At 44.5% G+C, this 22,462-nt stretch overlaps 1 protein-coding gene across 1 annotated transcript in view; it reads left to right on the top strand.

The window, feature by feature from the left end:
* Positions 1-22,462, top strand: part of LOC149459884 (complement C3-like) — a 230,222-nt gene that overhangs the window by 119,901 nt on the left and 87,859 nt on the right. The window contains exons 18-24 of the mRNA XM_089680584.1: positions 6,186-6,300; positions 9,865-9,950; positions 14,843-14,982; positions 16,059-16,265; positions 17,546-17,600; positions 19,181-19,267; positions 20,313-20,516. Coding sequence (XP_089536710.1) covers positions 6,186-6,300; positions 9,865-9,950; positions 14,843-14,982; positions 16,059-16,265; positions 17,546-17,600; positions 19,181-19,267; positions 20,313-20,516 — 894 coding nt within the window. The remainder of the gene's footprint in view (positions 1-6,185; positions 6,301-9,864; positions 9,951-14,842; positions 14,983-16,058; positions 16,266-17,545; positions 17,601-19,180; positions 19,268-20,312; positions 20,517-22,462) is intronic.

Raw genomic sequence — 22,462 nt, 5'->3', positions numbered from 1 at the left:
GGGGTGTCCTGAGACATCATTCCTACAGCAGACTCTCTGAAAAATGTGGAATCTCCTTGACTCCCATAGGCTCCTACATCAATACATATGGAACAGAGGTGGGCATCCACCAATCCTAACTGAACAATAATAAAGTACTTCCTGTAGTTGAAATTCTTAGATCCAGAGTTTGGTGGCATTTTGCATCCTAGCATGTTTACTATCAAGGTCTCCAATACAGTTTTTCCTGAAATTCATGTGCCATCACAACATGATGCAACTCTTCCCACAATGATAAGCAGGTTTCCTGGGTTACCTCTGCCACCATGCTCACACACATTACATGAGTGTGACCAGGACATATTTTCAGGTGACACACTCATTCTCATGTTGTTGTCTCATGTCTGCCTGGGTCACAGCCATTCAATAAGGTCATCAAAAGTGCCAACGAACATCCATGTAAAATTGAAACATTTGTCTGGATATTTTTGCAGCTCCCCAAACATGCTTGCAAAGTATCCTGTTGAACAGAGATAAGACAACAAAGAATGTGTCATGTAGTGACAATTGGATCTCTTCTCTTCCAATTATCTCTGCCACCTCCCTCAACAAAATCAGCAGGATTGGCCTATCAGTCTGATTGGCAGTGGGATCCATACTGAAATAACTGAAGAAAGACAGCTAGCACTCTCAGTGTGAAAATGACACAAAACAAAATTTAGCAGTGCCTTGTGGATATTTGGGAGTGAAAAATGAGCAGAGGAAAGTGTAAGAAAAATGTACGCTTGTAATTACTACAGTGCCTTGAAAAAGTATTCATACTGCCACATTTTACATCCAAAAACATAAATATATTTTATTGGGATTTTATGTGATAGACCAACACAAAGTGGCACATAATTGTGAAGTGGAAGGAAAATGATAAATGGTTTTCAAAATGTTTTACAAATAAATATCTGAAAAGTGTAGCATGCATTTGTATTCAGCCCCCTTTACTCTGATACGCCTAACTAAAATCTAGTAGAACCAATTGTCTTCAGAAGTCACCTAATTCGTAAATAGCCAAACAATTCACAAGCCCATCTAGCACTCTACAAGTCCCAGCTTTACAAATCCAATATCCAATTTGTTGCGGGGATGAGGGAAGTGAATCTCGAGGTAGATACAGCCAAAGGATCCTGCAGTAGACCTGGGAAGATCCAAAATAGCTTGGAAAGACAAAAGTAACAGCACCGCGGGATCTCCGTCAGCAACATAAGTGATTTATTGAAACAAATTAATTAATTAAAATTAATACACTCACATGTAAAGTTCTTGGCAAGTGACACATGTACAGATCTTAGCATGGAAATAACAGCGAGAGTGTTTAGTACAGGACTGTTCCAAATCCCTCAGTCGGCATATCGAGGGACTGAATTTTGACAGCTGTCAAGTGGCCGCTAATGACCGACACCATTAACAATGCCTCGTGGATCTCCATACACTGTTGGAATGGAATTGAGGAAAGGGAGAGCAGGGAGGGGAGTGTATGAAAAATGTACACTTGTAATGACTACATATGCATGTAACCATGAATAAACACATGTGCAATACACAGTGTTAGGAATGGACTGGCCAGCAATGGTGGGACTCACCTGCCTTTTGATCTGCAGTACCAGGGCTGGCCAGCGGGTGTTCCCAGCAATCAGAGACTCAACTTTGCAGCCAGCTAACACCTGTAACTGATGATGCTGGGGTATTTAAGGGATGGCCAGACCCACAGACTCTGCCTTGGTGTTGTGTTTGTCCTGGGCCCTGTATCTGTCCTGCATCCTGTTTCTGTCCCTTCGCTGACCCTGATCTGAACTGCTGCTGACTTCTCCTGCTCTGATCCTGGCTTGTGACCCTGACCACCCCTCTGTCTGACCCTCTGTACCTCGCTGCTTGCTACCTGCTGAACCTGGCCTGTGACCCCGACCATTCTCTGCTTGCTCCCCCTGTACCTACCTGCCCAATTGATATTGACCCGGCCTGCCTGACGACGCTTGCTTGTATGTACTGTTATCTGTGGGTGGTTGGTTTGGTTTGTTTGCACTGTAGTATGTTTAGTATTGCACTGCGTTTATGTTTGTATGGTTAGTGTTAATAAATTATATTGTTTATCACATTTCTGAAGTCTGCGTTTCCCTGCATCAGTCACACATCTCTGGTCATACCTGGGAGCCCCGACATTACACCAAGGCCAATCCTGACCAGAAGTGGCTGCACAGGGAAGCCATCTTGGCTTGTTGATGGGAAGGATGGATCTTGATGAGGTTGAGTATTTATATCTGCTAGTGTTTGATGACAGGGAGTATGCTTATCAAACTCTGAAGGAGTATACCCGGGATGAATTGCTAGAATGTATACGGCTCGCTCATGTTCTAGTAGATCAGGGCACAGTGTTCTCTGAGGTGCAGCCATTGATTGAGGTTTGTGCAGAGTTGGTTTCATCTGGTTCCCCCGAATGCAGGGATGAATTTTTGCCACCATTTAGTGCAGACCAGGTAGAGTCCCTGGTGTGGTTATTAGAGGATGATGTGGGTTACTTTCTGGAGCGTTATTCCACATGTTCACCACAGACACTGCGAGATTGTATAAACGCAGTGCAGTCATTGACCAGACAGACTTTGTGTAAGCTCAGCTTTGTTCAACCCCTACTGCAGACATGGACAGATTTGTTGCACCCAGCCTCAGTCAGCTTACAAAGACCCAGTCCTGCTTCTAACTCTACTCCTGTATTCCCACCAGCTCCTCCAGTTACAGCCCAGTATACTTGGCTATCTACCGCATGTCAGTACCCTGTTCCCACTCGCTGCACCTATCCTGCCTTTAATCCTGTAAAAAAGCCCTCTGTAGCAACTGCTCCCTCTCCTGTTCCATCCTCCAGTTCTTCTCTGTCTCCAGCTGCTCCATTCGTTTGCAGACCTGCGTTTACTTGCAGTGCTCCAGTAGTTAAAACCAGAAAAAAGCGAAAATTCTTTCCAACCAATACCATCCTGCCAGTATCCAAACCGGTGAGCCTGCCTTCCGTGGTTCAGACTGAAGCCTCTACTTGGCCTGAAGCCTCTCCTCGGCCTGAAGCCTCTCCTCGGCCTGAAGCCTCTCCTCGGCCTGAAGCCTCTACGCGGCCTGAAGCCTCTACTCGGCCTGATGCCTCTACTCGGCCTGATGCCTCTACTCGGCCTAATGCCTCTACCCAGCATGATGAACTGATCCAGCCTGACGATCCTATTAGGCCAGTTGACTCGATGCCCGCTGTTGATCCAGATGATCCGGTACCTGATCCGGTGCCCGCTGTCGTGCCAATTGACTCAGAGCCCGCTGTCGTACCTGGTGACTCGGTGCCCACTGCCTTGCCAGATGACGCGGTGCCCGCTGGCAAGCCAAATGACCTGATGCCTGGTGACCTAGTGTCCGCTGTCATACCTGATGACCCGATGCCCGCTGTCGAGCCAGACAATCCGGTACCTGATGACCCGGTGCCCACTGTCGTGCCTGTTGACTCGGAGACCACTGCCTTGCCAGATGACGCGGTGCCCGCTGTCGAGCCAAATGACCTGATGCCTGGTGACCCGATGCCCGCTGTCCAGCCAGACGATTCAATGTCTGCCCCGGTGCCCGCGGTCATGCCAGTTGACTCGGAGCCCACTGCCTTGCCAGATGACGCGGTGCTCGCTGTCGAGCCAAATGACTTGATGCCTGGTGACCCGATGCCCGCTGTCCAGCCAGACGATTCAATGTCTGCCCCGGTGCCCGCGGTCATGCCAGTTGACTCGGAGCCCACGGCCTTGCCAGATGACGCGGTGCCCGCGGTCGAGCCAAATGACCTGATGCCTGGTGACCCGATGCCCGCTGTCCGGTCAGACGATCCAATGTCTGACCCAGTGCCCGCGGTCATACCAGTTGACTCGGAGCCCACTGCCTTGCCAGATGACGCGGTGCCCGCTGTCGAGCCAAATGACCTGATGCCTGGTGACCCGATGCCCGCTGTCCAGCCAGACCATCCAATGTCTGACCCAGTGCCTGCGGTCATACCAGTTGACTCGGAGCCCACTGTCGTGCCTGGGGTCCGGCACCCGCCGCTCCGCCTGAGGGCCCGAGACCTGTCGCTCCATCTGGGGGTCCGGCGCCCGCCGCTCCGCCTGAGGGCCCGAGACCTGTTGCTCCTCCTGGGGGTCCGGCGCCCGCCGCTCCGCCTGAGGGCCCGAGACCTGTCGCTCCTCCTGGGGGTCCGGCGCCCGCCGCTCCGCCTGAGGGCCCGAGACCTGTCGCTCCGCCTGGGGGTCCGGCGCCCGCCGCTCCGCCTGAGGGCCCGAGACCTGTCGCTCCGCCTGGGGGTCCGGCGCCCGCCGCCCTGCCTGGGGGCCCGAGACCTGTCGCTCCGCCTGGGGGCCCGATGCCTGTCGCCCCGCCTGGGGGCCCGGTGCCTGTCGCCCCGCCTGGGGGCCCGGTGCCTGTCGCCCCGCCTGGGGGCCCGGTGCCTGTCGCCCCGCCTGGGGGCCCGGTGCCTGTCGCCCCGCCTGGGGGCCCGGTGCCTGTCGCCCCGCCTGGGGGCCCGGTGCCTGCCGCCCCGCCCGGGGGCCCGGTGCCTGCCGCCCCGCCCGGGGGACCGGTGCCTGCCGCTCCGCCCGGGGGACCGGTGCCTGCCGCTCCGCCCGGGGGACCGGTGCCTGCTGCTTCGCCTGGTAATCCGATGTGCCTCTGCCCGGAGTCCTGCCCGATGTGCCTCTGCCCGGAGTCCTGCCCGGTGTGCCTCTGCCCGGAGTCCTGCCCGGTGTGCCTCTGCCCGGTGTGCCTCTGCTCGATGTGCCTCTGCCCGTAGTCCAGCCCGGTGTGCCGCTGCCCGGAGTCCTGCCCGGTGTGCCAGTCTTTGATATCCCGCCAGTTGCCAGACCCGGGCGGTGGAACATTTTGCCCAGCTAGGACTGTTTGGAGCGTCCTGAGGCCGCTCCTTGAGGGGGGGGTACTGTTCGGAATGGACTGGCCAGCAATGGTGGGACTCACCTGCCTTTTGATCTGCAGCCCCGCCCGGGGGACCGGTGCCTGCCGCTCCGCCCGGGGGACCGGTGCCTGCCGCTCCGCCCGGGGGACCGGTGCCTGCCGCTCCGCCCGGGGGACCGGTGCCTGCTGCTTCGCCTGGTAATCCGATGTGCCTCTGCCCGGAGTCCTGCCCGATGTGCCTCTGCCCGGAGTCCTGCCCGGTGTGCCTCTGCCCGGAGTCCTGCCCGGTGTGCCTCTGCCCGGTGTGCCTCTGCTCGATGTGCCTCTGCCCGTAGTCCAGCCCGGTGTGCCGCTGCCCGGAGTCCTGCCCGGTGTGCCAGTCTTTGATATCCCGCCAGTTGCCAGACCCGGGCGGTGGAACATTTTGCCCAGCTAGGACTGTTTGGAGCGTCCTGAGGCCGCTCCTTGAGGGGGGGGTACTGTTCGGAATGGACTGGCCAGCAATGGTGGGACTCACCTGCCTTTTGATCTGCAGTACCAGGGCTGGCCAGCGGGTGTTCCCAGCAATCAGAGACTCAACTTTGCAGCCAGCTAACACCTGTAACTGATGATGCTGGGGTATTTAAGGGATGGCCAGACCCACAGACTCTGCCTTGGTGTTGTTTGTCCTGGGCCCTGTATCTGTCCTGCATCCTGCATCCTGTTTCTGTTCCTTCGCTGACCCTGATCTGAACTGCTGCTGACTTCTCCTGCTCTGATCCTGGCTTGTGACCCTGACCACCCCTCTGTCTGACCCTCTGTACCTCGCTGCTTGCTACCTGCTGAACCTGGCCTGTGACCCCGACCATTCTCTGCTTGCTCCCCCTGTACCTACCTGCCCAATTGATATTGACCCGGCCTGCCTGACGACGCTTGCTTGTATGTACTGTTATCTGTGGGTGGTTGGTTTGGTTTGTTTGCACTGTAGTATGTTTAGTATTGCCCTGCGTTTATGTTTGTATGGTTAGTGTTAATAAATTATATTGTTTATCACATTTCTGAAGTCTGCGTTTCCCTGCATCAGTCACACATCTCTGGTCATACCTGGGAGCCCTGACACACAGCTTTTAGTAGTTCTTTATGCCATGATTCCCTGCCAACAGTTCTGGCCTTCAGATGAGCTTTTTTAGATCCCACAAGTGCATGAAACTTTTAAGCTATTTTACTCTTTGTTAACTTTGGTTATATGTCTTTCTCAACTGCAGCGGATGATTATGAGGAAGATGTTCCAGATGACGTTGCAGCCCGAAGTTTTTTCCCAGAGAGCTGGCTTTGGAAAATCTATGAACTTAAAGATCCAAAATCAGACCCAAAAGCAAGGTAGTAGATAAATACTGTGTGTTGTCAAACTGTGATTCACAAGTACCAAATTAGATTGTCAAGTCCCAGTCCATCATCGACCCGATGTTCACCTCTTCCTCTTGCTATGTACCTTCAGGAATTAGAAAATTTAAAAAAAATACATAATCTGCTCCCTGATCCATGAATGTATTAACCAGAGGTATCTTAACTGGATCTTAGTTTTCCTAATCTTTGCTCCTTTTATCTCTGTAACTGACAGATTACGATGTGCAAACAAAAAAGTCATATTGATAGTATCGTATTAGAGAGACTACTCCATTTTAAATACTTTTGTTGACTATATTAGTAGGTGTATTCAAAAGCTAATCAAATGAGAAGTTTGTACACAGAAACATAGAAGAGTGAAGGAAGAAAGAGAACAAGTGGTCCATAGAGTCAATATTTATTTATTTATTTAGTGTTTTATATTTTAAAGGTTTCAGTCCAGTTCCCTTTTCCCCTTTTTTTCTCAAGAATGTACATATTAATTTCCTGCAGTCTCTTCTAAAATAATATATCCCTGTGATCCTTGGCCATTTGCACTTGGCCTTGCCCTCAACCTCATTCCAGCTAAGATGCTGCAACCATACCCACAAAATCACATCCCCTTTTGTAGCCACACCAGGGGTTTTGCCAAGGCATTTGCCTAGGGCTGCATTTCTCAGGGGGGCAGCACTGCACCTCGGAAGAAGGGACACATGCTGTTCTGTCCTCACTATATGTGGTGCGGGTATAATTAGACAGACAGAAACTCTCCTCCCTTAACAACTCATTGATGCAGGCGCTAGGTCCTCTTTTCAACTTTTATTGCAGGGACGTTAGAGTAAAACTACAAACGAAAGAAATAACATTCAATCAGTATATACAATCTACAAAATATACAGTCCTGACACACTAGTCTAGATAGAAAGGGTTTTTAAACATACCGGCGATGTTTCCGATAGGCTAACAGAACTGCAGCTGAATACGTGTGGAGTCCTCTGGAGGAGATGTAAAATGGCTGCCAGGAAATGTCTCTAAGCCCATAGGATGATGGGAAAACTACGGTGGCCTTTAAGCAACAAAATGTGTAACTACAGAAACTAATCTATAAACTGTAATACAAAAGAGCCACTAGATGGCGATGTAACTACAGAAACTAATCTATAACACTGTAATACAAAAGAGCCACTAGATGGCGATATTACACTTTACCTTACATTCCATAGCATACTAAACTAACAATGGACATAACATAAAAATATGCTGAAGGCATGACACACGCGGCATGGGGACCTGGTGGGTTCGGAGAGAGGTTGCGGGTTTCATGATGGTGTATGCAGAGCCTAATTCTTGTTCCCGGGGATGTCCAGAGCTGTTGAGTGTCTCTCTCTCGCCATGGGGGATGATGGCTGGAGTATGGGGGGGAGCAGTGGTAGTGGAAGGCTTTCTCGGGTGGGAGGCAGCGGTGTTTTTGGTGAATGTCAGGCTCTCTCTGCAGGGTGGCGCCAATTTTTGTTGCCTAGGGCAGCACAAAACCTAAATACACCACTGAGCCACACCCAGAAAATCACATCATCCACCTTCTTTAACATGCTATCAAACTATTGGTTACAGATTTTTGAAACAAAAGGCAGACATTCAAGACATGAAGACAAAAAAAAAAACAGATTTTCAAAAGGAGGCAGTAAGATATGCATGCATAGTTAGGAGGGATGCCTTGAAGGTATGAAGAAGAAAAGTGTGAAGCATGTAGCAGGCTGCCTGCTGAACAACTGGTGGTGTGCCCAGTAAAGTCATTGTCACTTTACTGCTTAAGCAGCAGTGTCAATATTACATATGATCCTGGAATAAGCTTATAGGTAGTGGGTGCTGCAGCAACAGGCAGCTGCACATTGGAAACATCACAGATCAGTGTACACATTTGCCAGCACACCATGGATCTTCAAATAACGTTCAAACAACAAATATATACAAGGACTTCACTGTTTATGGCTTGTAGTGTGGGAGTAAAATAACTCCAAAATTTGTGTCTTTGGCAGTTAGGCTCCATGTACACTGGGCGTTTTAATAATGCTGGTAGCGTTAGCTATATCGCTCTAAAAACTTGAGTTTTTCAGCGTTTTTGCATTAGCGTTTAGCCACGTTTTTTACACAAAAAAATGCCGGTTTGCTGTGTTTTAATGTGTTTTGCCACGTTTTTCAGCGTTAGAGAGTTTTTACAGCTAAAAAACTCCTCTAAAAACCCACTAGTTCTGGGGTTTTTTCCCAGTCAGAAAACACCCCTGCCATAAATGCTGATTAAAGCTTATGTGTTCATGGACACATAGGATAACATGCTGGGGAGTTTACTGGCTGTAGAAAAAAATGCCAAAAGCCAAAAACAGCAGCTGTAAAAACTTCCAGTATGCATGAGGACTAATAGTTACCCCCATAGCTGGTGTCACTGGCAGAAATAATAACCACCAGCACTAATTTAAATGGCCATAATGGCAACCTCCATATTTCTTAAACATTTACTTTAATCAACAGACACTTGTGGATTATATCTGTGTCACTGGTTTTGTTTATCAAGAGCAGTGCAAAACTGATATTACTTGATATGTCAGTTTAGGTTAGCCTGCCTTTACTTCATTTTTTGTTCTATGCAGTGGAATGTAACTCTTCCCACCCTGTCAAACCAATTTATGAAGTAAGACAAAGAACAAAGTATAGTAAGGAACAGCGATAATGCAAAGCCAAAGGCTTTAGTCAGCATGGTTTATTGTATACGATTTTATTGCAGAAAGGTGAAAACACCATATTCTAATCCACAAGCTCCACAAGACCTTGGACAAAGAAGGAAAATTATTCTATTTTGATATAATTCAAATGCAAATAAATGAACAGACTTATCAAATGAGGCAAACAGACAAAAATTAGTATAGTACAGTAGTCCACGTCAATAACAATAACCCCACACCCCTAGCATTGGTGTTCAGAGTCATACCTTCCATGTTCCTCTCCTGTGCATAATTTGCCCCATAATAACTTCTGCATGCCTCTAAATATTGTCAGCTGTCACACACTGCGCACTCTTCTCCTACATATATTGCCCCTGATATACATCCTGCACTACTCTCCTGCACACATTACCTCCAGTCAATCCAGAAATCCACAATCCTCTTCTGTACATACTGCCCACTGTCATACCCTCTGTACGTCTCTCCTGTCATACCCTCTGTACTATCTGCTCTCATACCCTGCACACACCTTTTACTCCTACTGCACCCATCATACCCTCAGCACTCCTCTCCCGCACATGCTGCCCTTTGTCATACCCCCTACACTCACTTCCAGCACATACTGCCTCCTGTCATAATGTCATAACCACTTCACTAGTTTCCTGCACATACTGCCTATTGTCATACCCTCTCTATTAATCTCCTGAACATATGCTGTCGTTTTGAAGAGGGTACACTATTGCTTGTTAAAAAAAATAAATGTAAAGAAATGATATAGTCTATATTTTCTGGCCTTGAATTGGCTCATGTTAACTCAGTCTGGAAATATGTCACTTTCTAGCATTGTCACTGCGCCTTTACCACTCAACCTACCAAGCTCTGTCACCACCTGGATAGTACAAGCAGTCAGTATCAAGAAAAATCAAGGTAAGAGAAAATGAAACAGCAATTTTATATGCATCATATAGCTTGGAAATGTTACAAATACTCCTTAAAGCAGACTGTTATTAAAGCGGAGCTCCACCCAAAAGGGAAAGTTCTGCTTTAAGGACTGCTCCCCCGCTCCCCATTAAGGATTGGCACCTTTGTGGGGCGGGGAGGAGAGGGTACCCGAATTTGACAGGTACTTGCTCCCACTTCCGGTCCGATCACCTAGGCGATTGGAAACGGAAGGTGTCCTCCTTCCCTCCCTCCCTGTAGTCTTTTGGGACACGTGACAGGTCCCAGAAGACTACAGGACCATGCGCAGTGGGTACCCGGCTGTGAAGCCGCAAGCTATTACAGCTGGGTGCTGGCCTCCTAGAATACAGGATGGCAGGGGCAGACTAACAACTCATGGGGCCCCCGGGCAATAGGGGATCATGGGGCACCTGTGTCCTTGCCCAAACTCAAAAAAGCCTTTGAAAAAGGTACCAGGGGCATCTCATGGGGCCCCCTACTGACTCAGGCCCTCGGGCAGTGCCCGGGTTTCCAAATGGTCAGTCCGCCCCTGCAGGATGGCCAGTGAAACGGGCTGCAGAGGACACATCATGGGACCGAGGGACAGGTAAGTGGCTGTTTTTTAAAAGTCAGCAGCTACAGTTTTTGTAGCTGCTGACTTTCATTTTTTGACAGGGTGAGTGGAACTCCGCTTTACATATACAAACATTTTCTGAAGAAAGACAACTTTTTGAAAAATCAGATCATTTTCTAATTACTGAAATGATAGCATTAAAGAGGAGCTCCAGTTGTTTTTGTGTTAAAAGTCAGCAGCTCCAAAAACTGTAGCTGCTGACTTTTAATAAACACACACTTACCTGTCCCTCGATCCAATGATGTGCTCACCTGAGCTGTTCCTTCTCTTCCTCTTCTCTCCCTGGCGCCGGCATCTCAACTGTGGGCACCTGGCTGTGACAGCTTGCCCACTGCGCATGCGTGAGTCCTGTTGCACCTCCTGAATAATCTGGCAGTTTTCTGGGACCTGTGAATTGTCCCAGAAGACTGCAGGGGTAGAGGAGGGGGGGTGAACTTCCAGCTCAGTTCTGGAATTGGGAGTGGGTACCTGCCAAATTTACAGTTACAAGAAAAAGTATGTGAACCCCTTGGGATTATGTGGAGTTTTGCATGAATTGGGCATAAAATGTGCTCTGAATGTCATCTAAGTCACAACAATAGAAGAACACAGTCTGATGAACATAATACTACACAAAAATGATATGTTGCCATGATTTAATTGCACATAACATGTAAACATTCACAGTGCAGGGAGGAAAAAGTATGTGAGGCCCTAGCCTAATGACTTCTCCCAGAGCTATTTGGAGCCAGGAGTGAGCCAACCTTGACTCCAATCAGTGTGATGATATTGGATGTGTTGCTGACAGCTGTCCTGCCCTTAAAAAACACACACCTGTTTTGGGTTTACTGGTTTCAAGAAGCACTGTCTGATGTGAACCATGCTTCGAAGAAAAGAGCTCTCAGAAGACCTACGATCAAGAATTGTTGACTTGCATGAAGCTGGAAAGGGTTACAAAAGTATCTCCAAAAGCCTTGATGTTCATGTGTCCACGGTAAGACAGACTGTCTACAAATGGAGAAAGTTTAGCACTGTTGCTACTCTCCCTAGTCGTCCTGTAAAAATGATTGCAAGAGCACAGCGCAGAATGCTGCATGAGGTAAAGAAGAATCCCAGAGTGTCAGCTAAAGACCTACAGAAATCTCTGGCACATGCTAACATTTTTGTTGACACATCTACAATAAGGAAAACATTAAACAAGAATGGAGTACATGGGAGGACACCACGGAGGAAGCCATTGCTGTCCAAAAAGAATATTGCAGCACGTTTGAAGTTTGCAAAAGAGCACCTGGATGTTCCACAGCACTACTGGCAAAATATACTGTGGACAGATGAAACCAAGATTGAGTTGTTTGGGAAGAACACACAACACTATGTGTGGAGAAAAAAAGGCACAGCACACCAACATCAAAACCTCATCCCCACTGTAAAACATGGCAGAGGGAGCATCATGGTTTGGGGCTGCTTTGCTACCTCAGGGCCTGGACAGATTGTTGTCATTGATGGGTAAATTAATTCCAGAGTTTATCAAGACATTTTGCAGGAAAACGTACGACCATCTGTCCGCCAACTGAAGATCCGCAGAGGATGGGTGATGCAACAGGACAATGACCTAAAGCATACAAGTAATTCAACAAAACAATGGCTGCAACAGCACAGAATTCGCCTTCTAGAGTGGCCCAGTCAGAGTCCTGACCTCAACCCCATTGAAATGCTGTGGCATGACCTTAAGAGAGCGATTCACACCAGACATCCCAAGAATATTGCTACACTGAAACAGTTTTGTGAAGAGGAGTGGTCCAAAATTACTCCAGATCGTTGTGCAGGTCTGATCTGCAACTACAGGAAACGTTTGAGGTTATTGCTGCCAAAGGAGGGTCAACCAGTTATTAGGTCCAAAGGTTTACATACTTTTTCCTCCCTGCACTGTGAATGTTTACATGTTAAGTGCAATTAAACCATGGCAACATCTAATGTTTGTGTAGTATTATGTTCAGCAGACTGTGTTCTTCTATTGTTGTGACTTAGATGACGTTCAGAGCACATTTTATGCCCAATTCATGCAAAACTCCATGTAATCCCAAGGGGTTCACATACTTTTTCTTGCAACTGTAGGTACCCCCCCACAAAAAAAATGCGACAGGGAAGAGGGGAGGAGTATTTAAAGCAGAACTTCCCTTTTAGGGTGGAACTCCACTTTAACTGCTTTCCCGCTGCCCTATAGCATAAATACTGCTATAGGGCAGCAAGGGTGCGCAAAATCACGTATGTATGCATGATTTTGCATTTCTGGGAAGGGGGCACGCATGGCCTCAGTGGTCAAGCACTATGTCCCAGCCGGTGATTCCCTATCAGCACCCAGTGATCACTGAGTGTCACGGACATGGGAGAGACCTGTATGTAAACAATACAGATCTCTCCCGTCAGCTCCAGCACACTGCTTTGTATGGCTCTGCATAGCAGAGTGCATACAGTGCAAAGCACACACACAGCGCATAGCGAGACAGCACACAGATCACCCCAGATGTTAACCCCTTCCTGCCCAGTGTCATTATTACAGTGTCAGTGCTTTTTATTAGCACTGATCACTGTATTGGTGTCATTGGGGATGTCACTTCCCCCCCCAGTGTCAGAATGCCAGCTGCAGTACAGCAGTCCCGCTATAAGTCGCTGATCACCACCCAGGGGTGGACTGACAACTCATGGGGCCCCCGGGCAATAGGGGATCATGGGGCCCCTGTGTCCTTGCCCAAACTCAAAAAAGCCTATGAAAAAGGTACCAGGGGCATCTCATGGGGCCTCCTACTGACTGCAGTGCCGGGTTTCCAAATGGTCAGTCCACCCCTGTCACCACCATTACTAGTAAAAAAAAAAATTAAAAAGAAAAATTTCAGTATATATACTGCCATTTGTAGATGTTATAACTGTCACATAACCCAAATAATTTACAAGTATTGGGATTTGTTTTAGCAAAAACATGTAGCGGAATACATTTTAGCCTAAACTTATGACGAAATTTGATTTTTACATTTTGTTTACTGGACATGTTTAATAGCAAAAAACAATGTTTTTTTTCTCAAAATTTGCGGTCTTTTTTCTTTTTATAGTGCAACAAATAAAAATCACAGAGGTGATCAAATACCACAGAAAGAAAGCTCTATTTGTGGGGAATTTCATTTGGGTGCAGTGTTGCATGAGCGCACAATTGTCAGTTAAAGTAATACAGTGCCGTATCACAAAAAATGGCCTGGTCAGGAAGGGGGGTAAATCCTCTGGAGGGCAAATGGTTAAGTATAATGATTATATTTACATGCAAATAAAAGGATTCTGCAAAAGTGGCAGTGACAGGAGTTGGGACAAACTAGACTTTCCAGAGTGCTTGAGCAATTGAGGCAACAGTTTGTTTTTTTTTAATATAATTTTAAAAAAAATATTGTCACCTTGGAAAGACTTTCTTTTTATTTTGTCTTTCATTGTAATTAATGGATCATGTTTGGTAAAGGTGTAGTTTCAAAAAGGCAATATTTTGGAGAGATTAAAGAGAATAATAATGTAATCCATTTATCAGGCCAGAGATGAGTCCATGAGGGACAGTGATCAAGTTGCACAGCTTACCTGCTGGGCAATTAGTTAAGCTGTCCATACTCAGATTGAAATTTGTCCAGTTAAGCAAGGACCAGATGAACTTTATTCAGCGTGTGGCCACTCCTGCTTTACAGAACTGAATAGTTTGATTGACATCAATCAAAGGGGTATGTTGGAAATTTTTTTCAATCAGCAGCTACAGCCAATCAGCTAGAAATGCTGATCATTGTATTCTGACAGAGGTACCACTGTCTGAATAGAATGTCCCAGTTGGGGGGATTCCTCCATCCACTGATGGCTGAATGAAAACAAAAACTAACCATCTATGGCCAGCTTAAGGTCACTGATTTAGCTACTGTCTCTGGTAGGAGTGTTTGGATAAGAAGACTGGCACAAAACAAGTTTAATTCTTTGCCATGAAAACAAGTCTCAATATTCTTGCATACTCATTTTATCTATTTAACTGTTAGCCTGGTGTTTAACAGTGTTCACTCTCACCACAAGGATGCTGCTACCTGCTATATGTGTCCATTTGCATGGGTGTATATACCTTGGCTTAAATGTTTACATTATAGTTTTGAATTAATGGCCCCGTATGCTAAATTATTAAATATGTTTCAGATCAGAGCAAAATACATTTACCTACTCAGTGGTAAATTTTTGTATTTTTTCTTTATTCCAGGAATTTGTGTATCTAATGCCTACCCATTGACTGTTTCAAAGAAATTCTTTGTTGACCTAAGAACACCTTACAGTGTTAGAAGAAACGAGCAAGTACAAATTAGGGCAGTTGTCCACAATTATTATGAAGACAGACAGAAGGTGATTATTAAACACTGTACATACGTTCAACTGCATCTTTCACCAGCTCAATAGACTATAGATGGTTATTTATAAAAAAAAAAAAATCTGAACGAACAGTTCCATATTTTGATAGATGTAAAATTTATTCAAAGATTTCAAACTTAGCGTAACCCATTCGTTTTAGTGTAGTAAAGCTAGTGTAAGAACTTCTCTAAGAATAATTTAAAGTATATTATTATTATAATACAGGATTTATATAGCGCCAACAGTTTGCTCAGCGCTTTACAATATAACAGGAGACAATACAGCAACAATACAGTTCAATACAAGAGGGTTAGGAGGACCTGATCCTGGGAGCTTACAATCTAAGAATATGTGAACCCTTACCTTGTAAAGCAAACCTGTTTAGCTTAAAATAGCAATGACAGGAAAAATATGTGTTTATTTATTGTATATATAAAAAAAACAAAATAAATACCTCTTTTTCTTTTCTCATAAGTGATCACATAATCTATGTTCTCAGCTGCATAAGGGGCTTAGCGAGGTGGGGGTAGAGAAACAGCAGAACACTGATCTTCCCAGCGAATGGCTGTGCAGGGGACATGCCAGCATAAGTCTTGGCCATTGGAGGACAGGCAGGCTGTTCTAGCACAGCCAGAAAACTGACCACTCTGGGATGGATGTGCTTCCACACCCTGTGTGGTTAGTGTGAAATAGGAAAGCAGGGAGACTGCCAGGATCACCACGTGTTTTACACATAGGAAGCAATACAAAGAGAACAGGAAACCTTGTAACACAAGATACAGACACATATCAGGAATATAAAATGTTGGGGTAACATATTCTTTAATCTTTTTTTAGCCTATTTATTTTCCACCAGGAATTTTTAAAGGTTTTTTTTTTTGCCTGTTAAATGACGCTAAGAAAATGTGCAAATGTGTGTATATTCCGGAGTACTGTTTACTTGCTATAACCAAGCCATGGCCAATGAGCTGGGAGCCCATCAGTCACTAACAAATGTTATGAACTTCAGATCTACATGATCACATAATTTGCTGTACCAATTTTGAAAATGTCCTTCTTTACATTTACAGGTGACAGTGAGATTTTCTTACATTGAAAATGTATGCAGTTTAGCAACCAAATCAAAAGGTTATCAAGTGGCGGTGCAGGTAGAAGCGAAATCTACAAAAGTGGTGAAATATGTTATAATCCCTCTGAAAACCGAAACAATTCCAATTGAAGTGCAGGTTTATGGGTCAGGTGTCAGAGACAAAGTGAAAAAATCCATTGATGTGCTGGTATGTAAACATACTCTTTATACTATTATTACTGCTAATAATGCTACTACTAATACTATTCCTACTTTAACAATCCTATATTTATTATTTTTATGTTAAGATCTCTTTTATATCGTGAATATGTAAATAGCTAGACAATCACTGAATAAGCATTTTGCTACCTTTTTCAAAAATTACAACTATTTTGAAAAAAATAATTTTGTTAACTATGGGTGATAATACTTATAATGATAGTATTTAGCATATGAATTATTTTTTTATTTCACAATTATTTAGATGTTTTTCCACATTTACATGCAAACAAAGGTGTCCAACAAAAATGAGTTGCTTACAACTGTCACATTTATTCATGTAGTTTTCTTTTTTTTTTTTTACTGTTGCTGTATTCATTACAGCACAGGTGACAGTGTTAGGCTACTTTCACACTGATCCGTGGCAAAAGCACATATGCGTTTTTACCGTGTTTGCATTTTTTAAAGGATATGTAACTCAAAAACTGTACCAAAAATGCAACGCAGGTGCATTTTTTATGTGTTTTTTTTTATCCTTTTTTGACAAGTTTTTGCCGTGTTTTTAGTTCAATGGGGAGATGCGTTTTTAGTGTTCCATAGGAACTCTGTTTTTTAATGAAAAAGCAGAACAAAAACGTATCAGTGTGAAAGCAGCCTTATAGTTTGACATATGTCCTGTATTTTCATATCTGAACTACATACCAGACACCAACTCCAGTTAGAAGACCTAGAGCCAAAAGGTGTAAACAATGAGAGCAAGGGTTGGTCAGATGTAAATAGTCTGGCCAGCCAGAAACCAGCTTTTTTGTACAAAGGTACTAGAATACAGTTAACCTTTGGCTCTACATGACTTAAATTGACCCATGTCATTCCTCTTTCTATCACATCTAACAGTACCTGTGCATAGAGGATCTTATAAACTCTGTATTGCTCCTTCTTTTATGTCACTGCAATCCCTAGATGAATTTCTTTGTTAGCATCCTCTTTACCTTCAGAAGTCTGATCTGCAATGCCTGTGTACAGATATCCTACAAAATAAAATTATACCATCCCGCTTTCCCAGATTGGCTGGATTTATTATTATACATGGCATGGGTCACTTTAAATATTTCAGGTTCAGAGATTAGGCAAAAATACAGCTTTGATGCAAAGTTTTGAAAACTTAAAAAAGCAAAAGAAATGAAATTTATGTGTTGGTTAAATTGTTCCTTTGGATAAAATCCCTGATTTTCTTTTTCTTTTTCACATACACTGTCATTTGTGGTTTAGCCAGAAGGAAAACTTGAGAGGAAGAAAACTTTCAGTCAAACAGTAAATCCTGAAGGTTGGTTTGTTGCAGTGACATGACAAAGGATATTATTGAACTGTATGTTGTATAAAAATATATACTACAAATATGTGTAGTATGGATAATTGCACTGTTTTATTTTTCATAAAAAGGACAACAGTTGCAGTACTTACATTTGCTTCCCTGTGGCCCTCAGCTGACGTTGCACAGTCACTTCAGGCACTGAAAGGATCCCAACAATTTTGTCTGGATCCACTCAGTTGCCTGATTGACAGCTGGCTCTGCCTCCCAGCAGAGGCTGAAAGCTGGAGCCAGCTGGCCCATCACATTGATGCTGCAGCATACAGGTGAATACGTAGGTTTATTTTTTTACATACCTAAATCTTCTCCTTTAAGAGTACGGAAGCACGTAGGATTCTTTATGTATGTCAGATATCCTGCATGACTCCAAAACATTGCACACTTAATTGTGTAAATTTCCAATGCAATAAACTAAAACTTTTTACATTTCTTGTTGGTTACATATTTTATTGATGTTGTTACTGCCAGAAATCAGTGTTGCAGTACGCACAGCAGAGAGAATCCCAGAAGGTTGTGCTATGGTTAAACTCTGAATCCTGATAAAGCACTGTAGACATTACTACTAACCTGTAATTCTGACCATACATTCATAATTTTTTTTTGCTCAGCCAGCAGGCTGATCGAAAAAAATGGAACAGAACCCACACAAGCAAAGTGGATAAGGGAATCCTCCCCACTGCGCTATTGTATTCTGACAGTGGGACTCCTCTGCTGTCATAATACACTGATCAAACACAAATTCTTCAACAAACCCATTTGTGAGAAGCCAATGATTAGATAAACTTCTCACAAATGGGAACTGCCATAGATGGATCCCAATTCTGCCGATGCCTACTGAACCGGTTGTATTTCAATCCATCTATGGCCAGCTTTAGCTTCCATGCTCAATATTCATAACCCATTCAATTGAACACAATGTACAAACCCCACTTTTAGGGCTCGTTCACACTTGACTCTATTTCTAGCCCCTATAGCGTTTGACAGGTGTTAGACTGGCGTTTGGGAAGCATTTTTAACGCTCCTCAAACGCTCCCCAATTGCCCTATGCGCGGTTTTGAGGCTGTTGACAGGCGTTTGCTAAGCGTTAAAACCGCACCACAAACTCCTATAATGAAGTTAAATGGTATTAATGCTCTGTAACCGCCTCGCAACCGCACTGCAAACTCCTGCCAGGCGTTTGAGGAGCGGTACCATAGACTTGAATGGGAGGCTTCAACTCCTCCTGACTCGACACAAGGCATCAGTTTTGCCACGACGCAACGCTAATGCTTCAGTGTGAACAGCACTGTGTGCTGCCATGTGCAGAATTTTCATTGGCATTTGAGAAGCGTTAAAAATGCTTCCCAAACGCCTGCCTGAAGCCTGCTGACAAAGCTAGTGTGAAAGTAGCCAAAATAAGGTTATGTGCTAATCAGAGGTATAACATATATATTATTCTTATTGTGAAACTTATTTTTAACCCCAAAATGACAACATAACATGATAACATGAAGACAGCTCTTTTGCTAATAAGATACTTTAATTTTTTCTTTCAGGAAGATCTGAGTTGGTTCATGTAAGGAAAGAAGAATTAGATGGAATAGTTCCAAACAGCCTTGCAAACTATTTCATTAGCGTACAAGGTATGAGTACTGTCTGATTAACACACTTTGTTACATATAAATACGTAAAAGTCCAGCTAAATATTTAATAAAATGAGAAATCTGCATATAAAAACAGCAGCAAACACTTCCACTGCTCATTTTTTTAAAATATTGGTCTTTTTCCAGTATCAGGTCACAAGAGCACACTTTCCTCACTCCCCAGTGATACCTAAACTCTAGCACCCAGCACCCATACTATGATGATAATGAGGTGTGGTCACCCCAAAACTGTGCAGCATTGTTGTTTTGAACTTCTGCAAGTAAGCAGTGACAAGCATCTGATAATGAGGTCTATTGTATACCCAATCAAAGCCTTTTTATGCAGGCCTGGGTTATAAAACCAATTATAACATGTCATAACTAGCTTAAAACAGTTTTCCATTTTTGCAGCCAGACTGGGATTAAAAAGGATTTCCAGTAATCTGTAGAAAAATTAAAGGTCAACAACTACAAATACTGTGGTTGCTGACTTTTAATAAACAGGTACTCACCAGACAGGGGTTCAAGGTTTTGTCATCATTTGTGCCATTCTTTTCGCTGGTCTCCAGGTTTCTGGTGCTGCCATCTTGAGTGTGGGAATTCGGCTATGACTTCCTGCTGCCTTTATGAATGGTCCTGCAGTCTCCTGGGAACTGTGACATGTCCCAGGAGGCTCACAGCACAGCACAGTCTCTGTGTGGGGAACAAGGGATGTGGGTGCTAGGGATATGCCTGTTTTCTAGAAATTGTACATGATTTAGCACTGTGGAAAATGCCCCAAACACATAATAGGCACTCTGTACCTTAAACATGTCCTAGTTTATCGTTTGCCATATTTAACAATCCAGAGAATGTTGCTGTGAATGTCAGGTGAGTCCAGCATAGTGAATATGTCTGTCTTTGCTAGGTTTTAATAAACTTGTATGTTAGTTTAGTTATCATTATAACAATCCCTCTCTTTCCCTGCTCTAGGTTTTTTTTTTTATGGCTTTGCTATATGTAGCAAGGTAGTCTATTTTGGAATAAATTATCTTTTTTTTTTCAGGCGATATATTAGGAGAAAGTTTGCTGGGCATTTTAGATGAGTCTTATCTTGGCAGCCTCCTCTATATCCCCAGTGGTTGCCCAGAACAAAATATGTTCAAAACATCTACAAATGTAATTGTAACACGCTATTTAGATGCCAACAAGAAGTGGAGTGTTGTTGGAGCTGAAAAAAGGCTGAAAGCCTCTGACAATATTGCGCAAGGTACAGTTATCCAGATGTATCACAATATTTTTCTGTTAGTCCATTTATTATGCTTGCTCCATTAATGTGTAGTCCATCATTTAGGCAGTGTTTGCTTGTTTCCGTCCTGTCTAATTTATCGTTTATGATAACGTTCCACTCAAGAGAAATATGATCTTTAAGCAGTACACAACAGATTGTGCTCAGGCATCACACCAAATTAGGTCACAAACAGCATAGAACCAAAGCATATACTAGCAAAAAACATTATTGAGTATGGTTATCATGATCACCATGCAAGAAACACAGAGTTTGCTAATGGCCCTAGTCACTAAAAAAAAAAAAAAATATATATATATATATATATATACACTATATTGCCAAGCAAATCCACAACTTTAGTGGCATCCTAGTCTTAATCCATAGGGTTCAGTATTGAGTTGGCCCACCCTTTGTATCTGTAACAGCTTCAGCTCTTCTGGGAAGGCTGTCCACAAGGTTTAGGAGTGTGTATACGGAAATGTTTGACTATTCTTCAAGTAGCGCACTTGTGAAGTCAGGCACTGATGTCAGACGAGAAGGCTTGGCTCACAGTCTCTGCTCTAATTCAACCCAAATGTGTTCTGTCGGGTTGAGGTCAGGACTCTGTGCAGGCCAGTCAAGTTCCTCCACCCCAAACTCGCTCATCCATTTCTTTATGGACCTTGCTTTGTGCACTGCTGCATAGTCATGTTGGAACAGGTAGGGGCCATCCCCAAACTGTTCCCACAAAGTTGGGAGCATGAAATTTTCCAAAATGTCTTGGTAGGCTGACACCCCTTCACTGCAACTAAAAGGCAAAGCCCAACCCCTGAAAAACAACCTCACACCATAATCCCCCTTTCACCAAAATTTACACTTGGCACAATGCAGTCAGGCAAGTACCATTCTCCTGGCAACCGCCAAACTCACACATGTCCATCAGATTGTCAGACAGTGAAGCGCGATTGGTCACTCCAGAGAACACGTCTCCACTGCTTTAAAGTCCAGTGGTGGTGTGCTTTACACCACTGCATTCGACGCTTTGCATTGCAATTAGTGATGTAAGGCTTGGATGCAGCTGCTCAGCCATGGAAACCCATTCCATGAAGCTCTCTATGCACTGTTATTGTGCTAATCTGAAGGCCGCACAAAGTTTGGATGTCTTTAGCTATTGACCCTGCAGAAAATTGGTGACTTCAGTGCACTGTGTGCTTCAGCGTGTGCATGCTCTGTTATTTTACGTGGTCTACCACTTTGTGGCTGAGTTGCTGTTGTTCCCAGTTGCTGCCACTTTGTTATAATACCACTAACAGTTGACCGTGGAATATGGTGGACTCTGCTATGCTTGACTATCTTATTGTAGTCATGGGTGTGGTTAAGAATATGCTACACATTGTAGTACTGGGCTGTGATTTTCCTCTGTTTTGGGAACTGTGAGGGGAAAAGCAGGGTAATCAGTTCTGAAAGTGTGTCTGAAATTAATTATGTCACAATTTTGCCTGAACTTAAGGAGAGTGTTGACACCCCTCATCAGAGGTACCTGACAACCTTCAACAAGTAGTCATGGTTAGAGAGGCAAAAGAAAACTGCCCAAATGCCAGAAATAAGATATACCAGTGGTTAGGAATGAGTTTGGGACCACACACTTTTGGCAAATGCATGGAAAACTATAAAAGGTGATGAACAGTGTACCTCAAGATGGTATAGGATCTGGCCCATTCGTATGTGTTAAGAAGTCATTTAGCAGTAGAAAAAAACAAGAGGATTAAGCAGCGGCCTAATATTTATTAAGCAGTTGAGGAGTTTTGTACTCATGCACTGAGTTTCAAATGAATGCAACCCAACCACATTATGGAAATCTTCTGGTACTCCTGTGCATAATGGGGTCCCTTTTGAAAGGATTGATATGGATCTGGTCGTGCCACTGCTGAAGTCTGCGAGGGGGC

Source organism: Staurois parvus, unplaced genomic scaffold, assembly GCF_062004578.1.
Source record: "Staurois parvus isolate SC_StPar_1 unplaced genomic scaffold, SC_StPar_1.0 ptg000244l, whole genome shotgun sequence".
In the NCBI taxonomy this organism is placed as follows: Eukaryota; Metazoa; Chordata; class Amphibia; order Anura; family Ranidae; genus Staurois; species Staurois parvus.
Note: the sequence above shows the minus strand (reverse complement) of the source record. Positions and strands in the feature narration are given on the sequence as shown.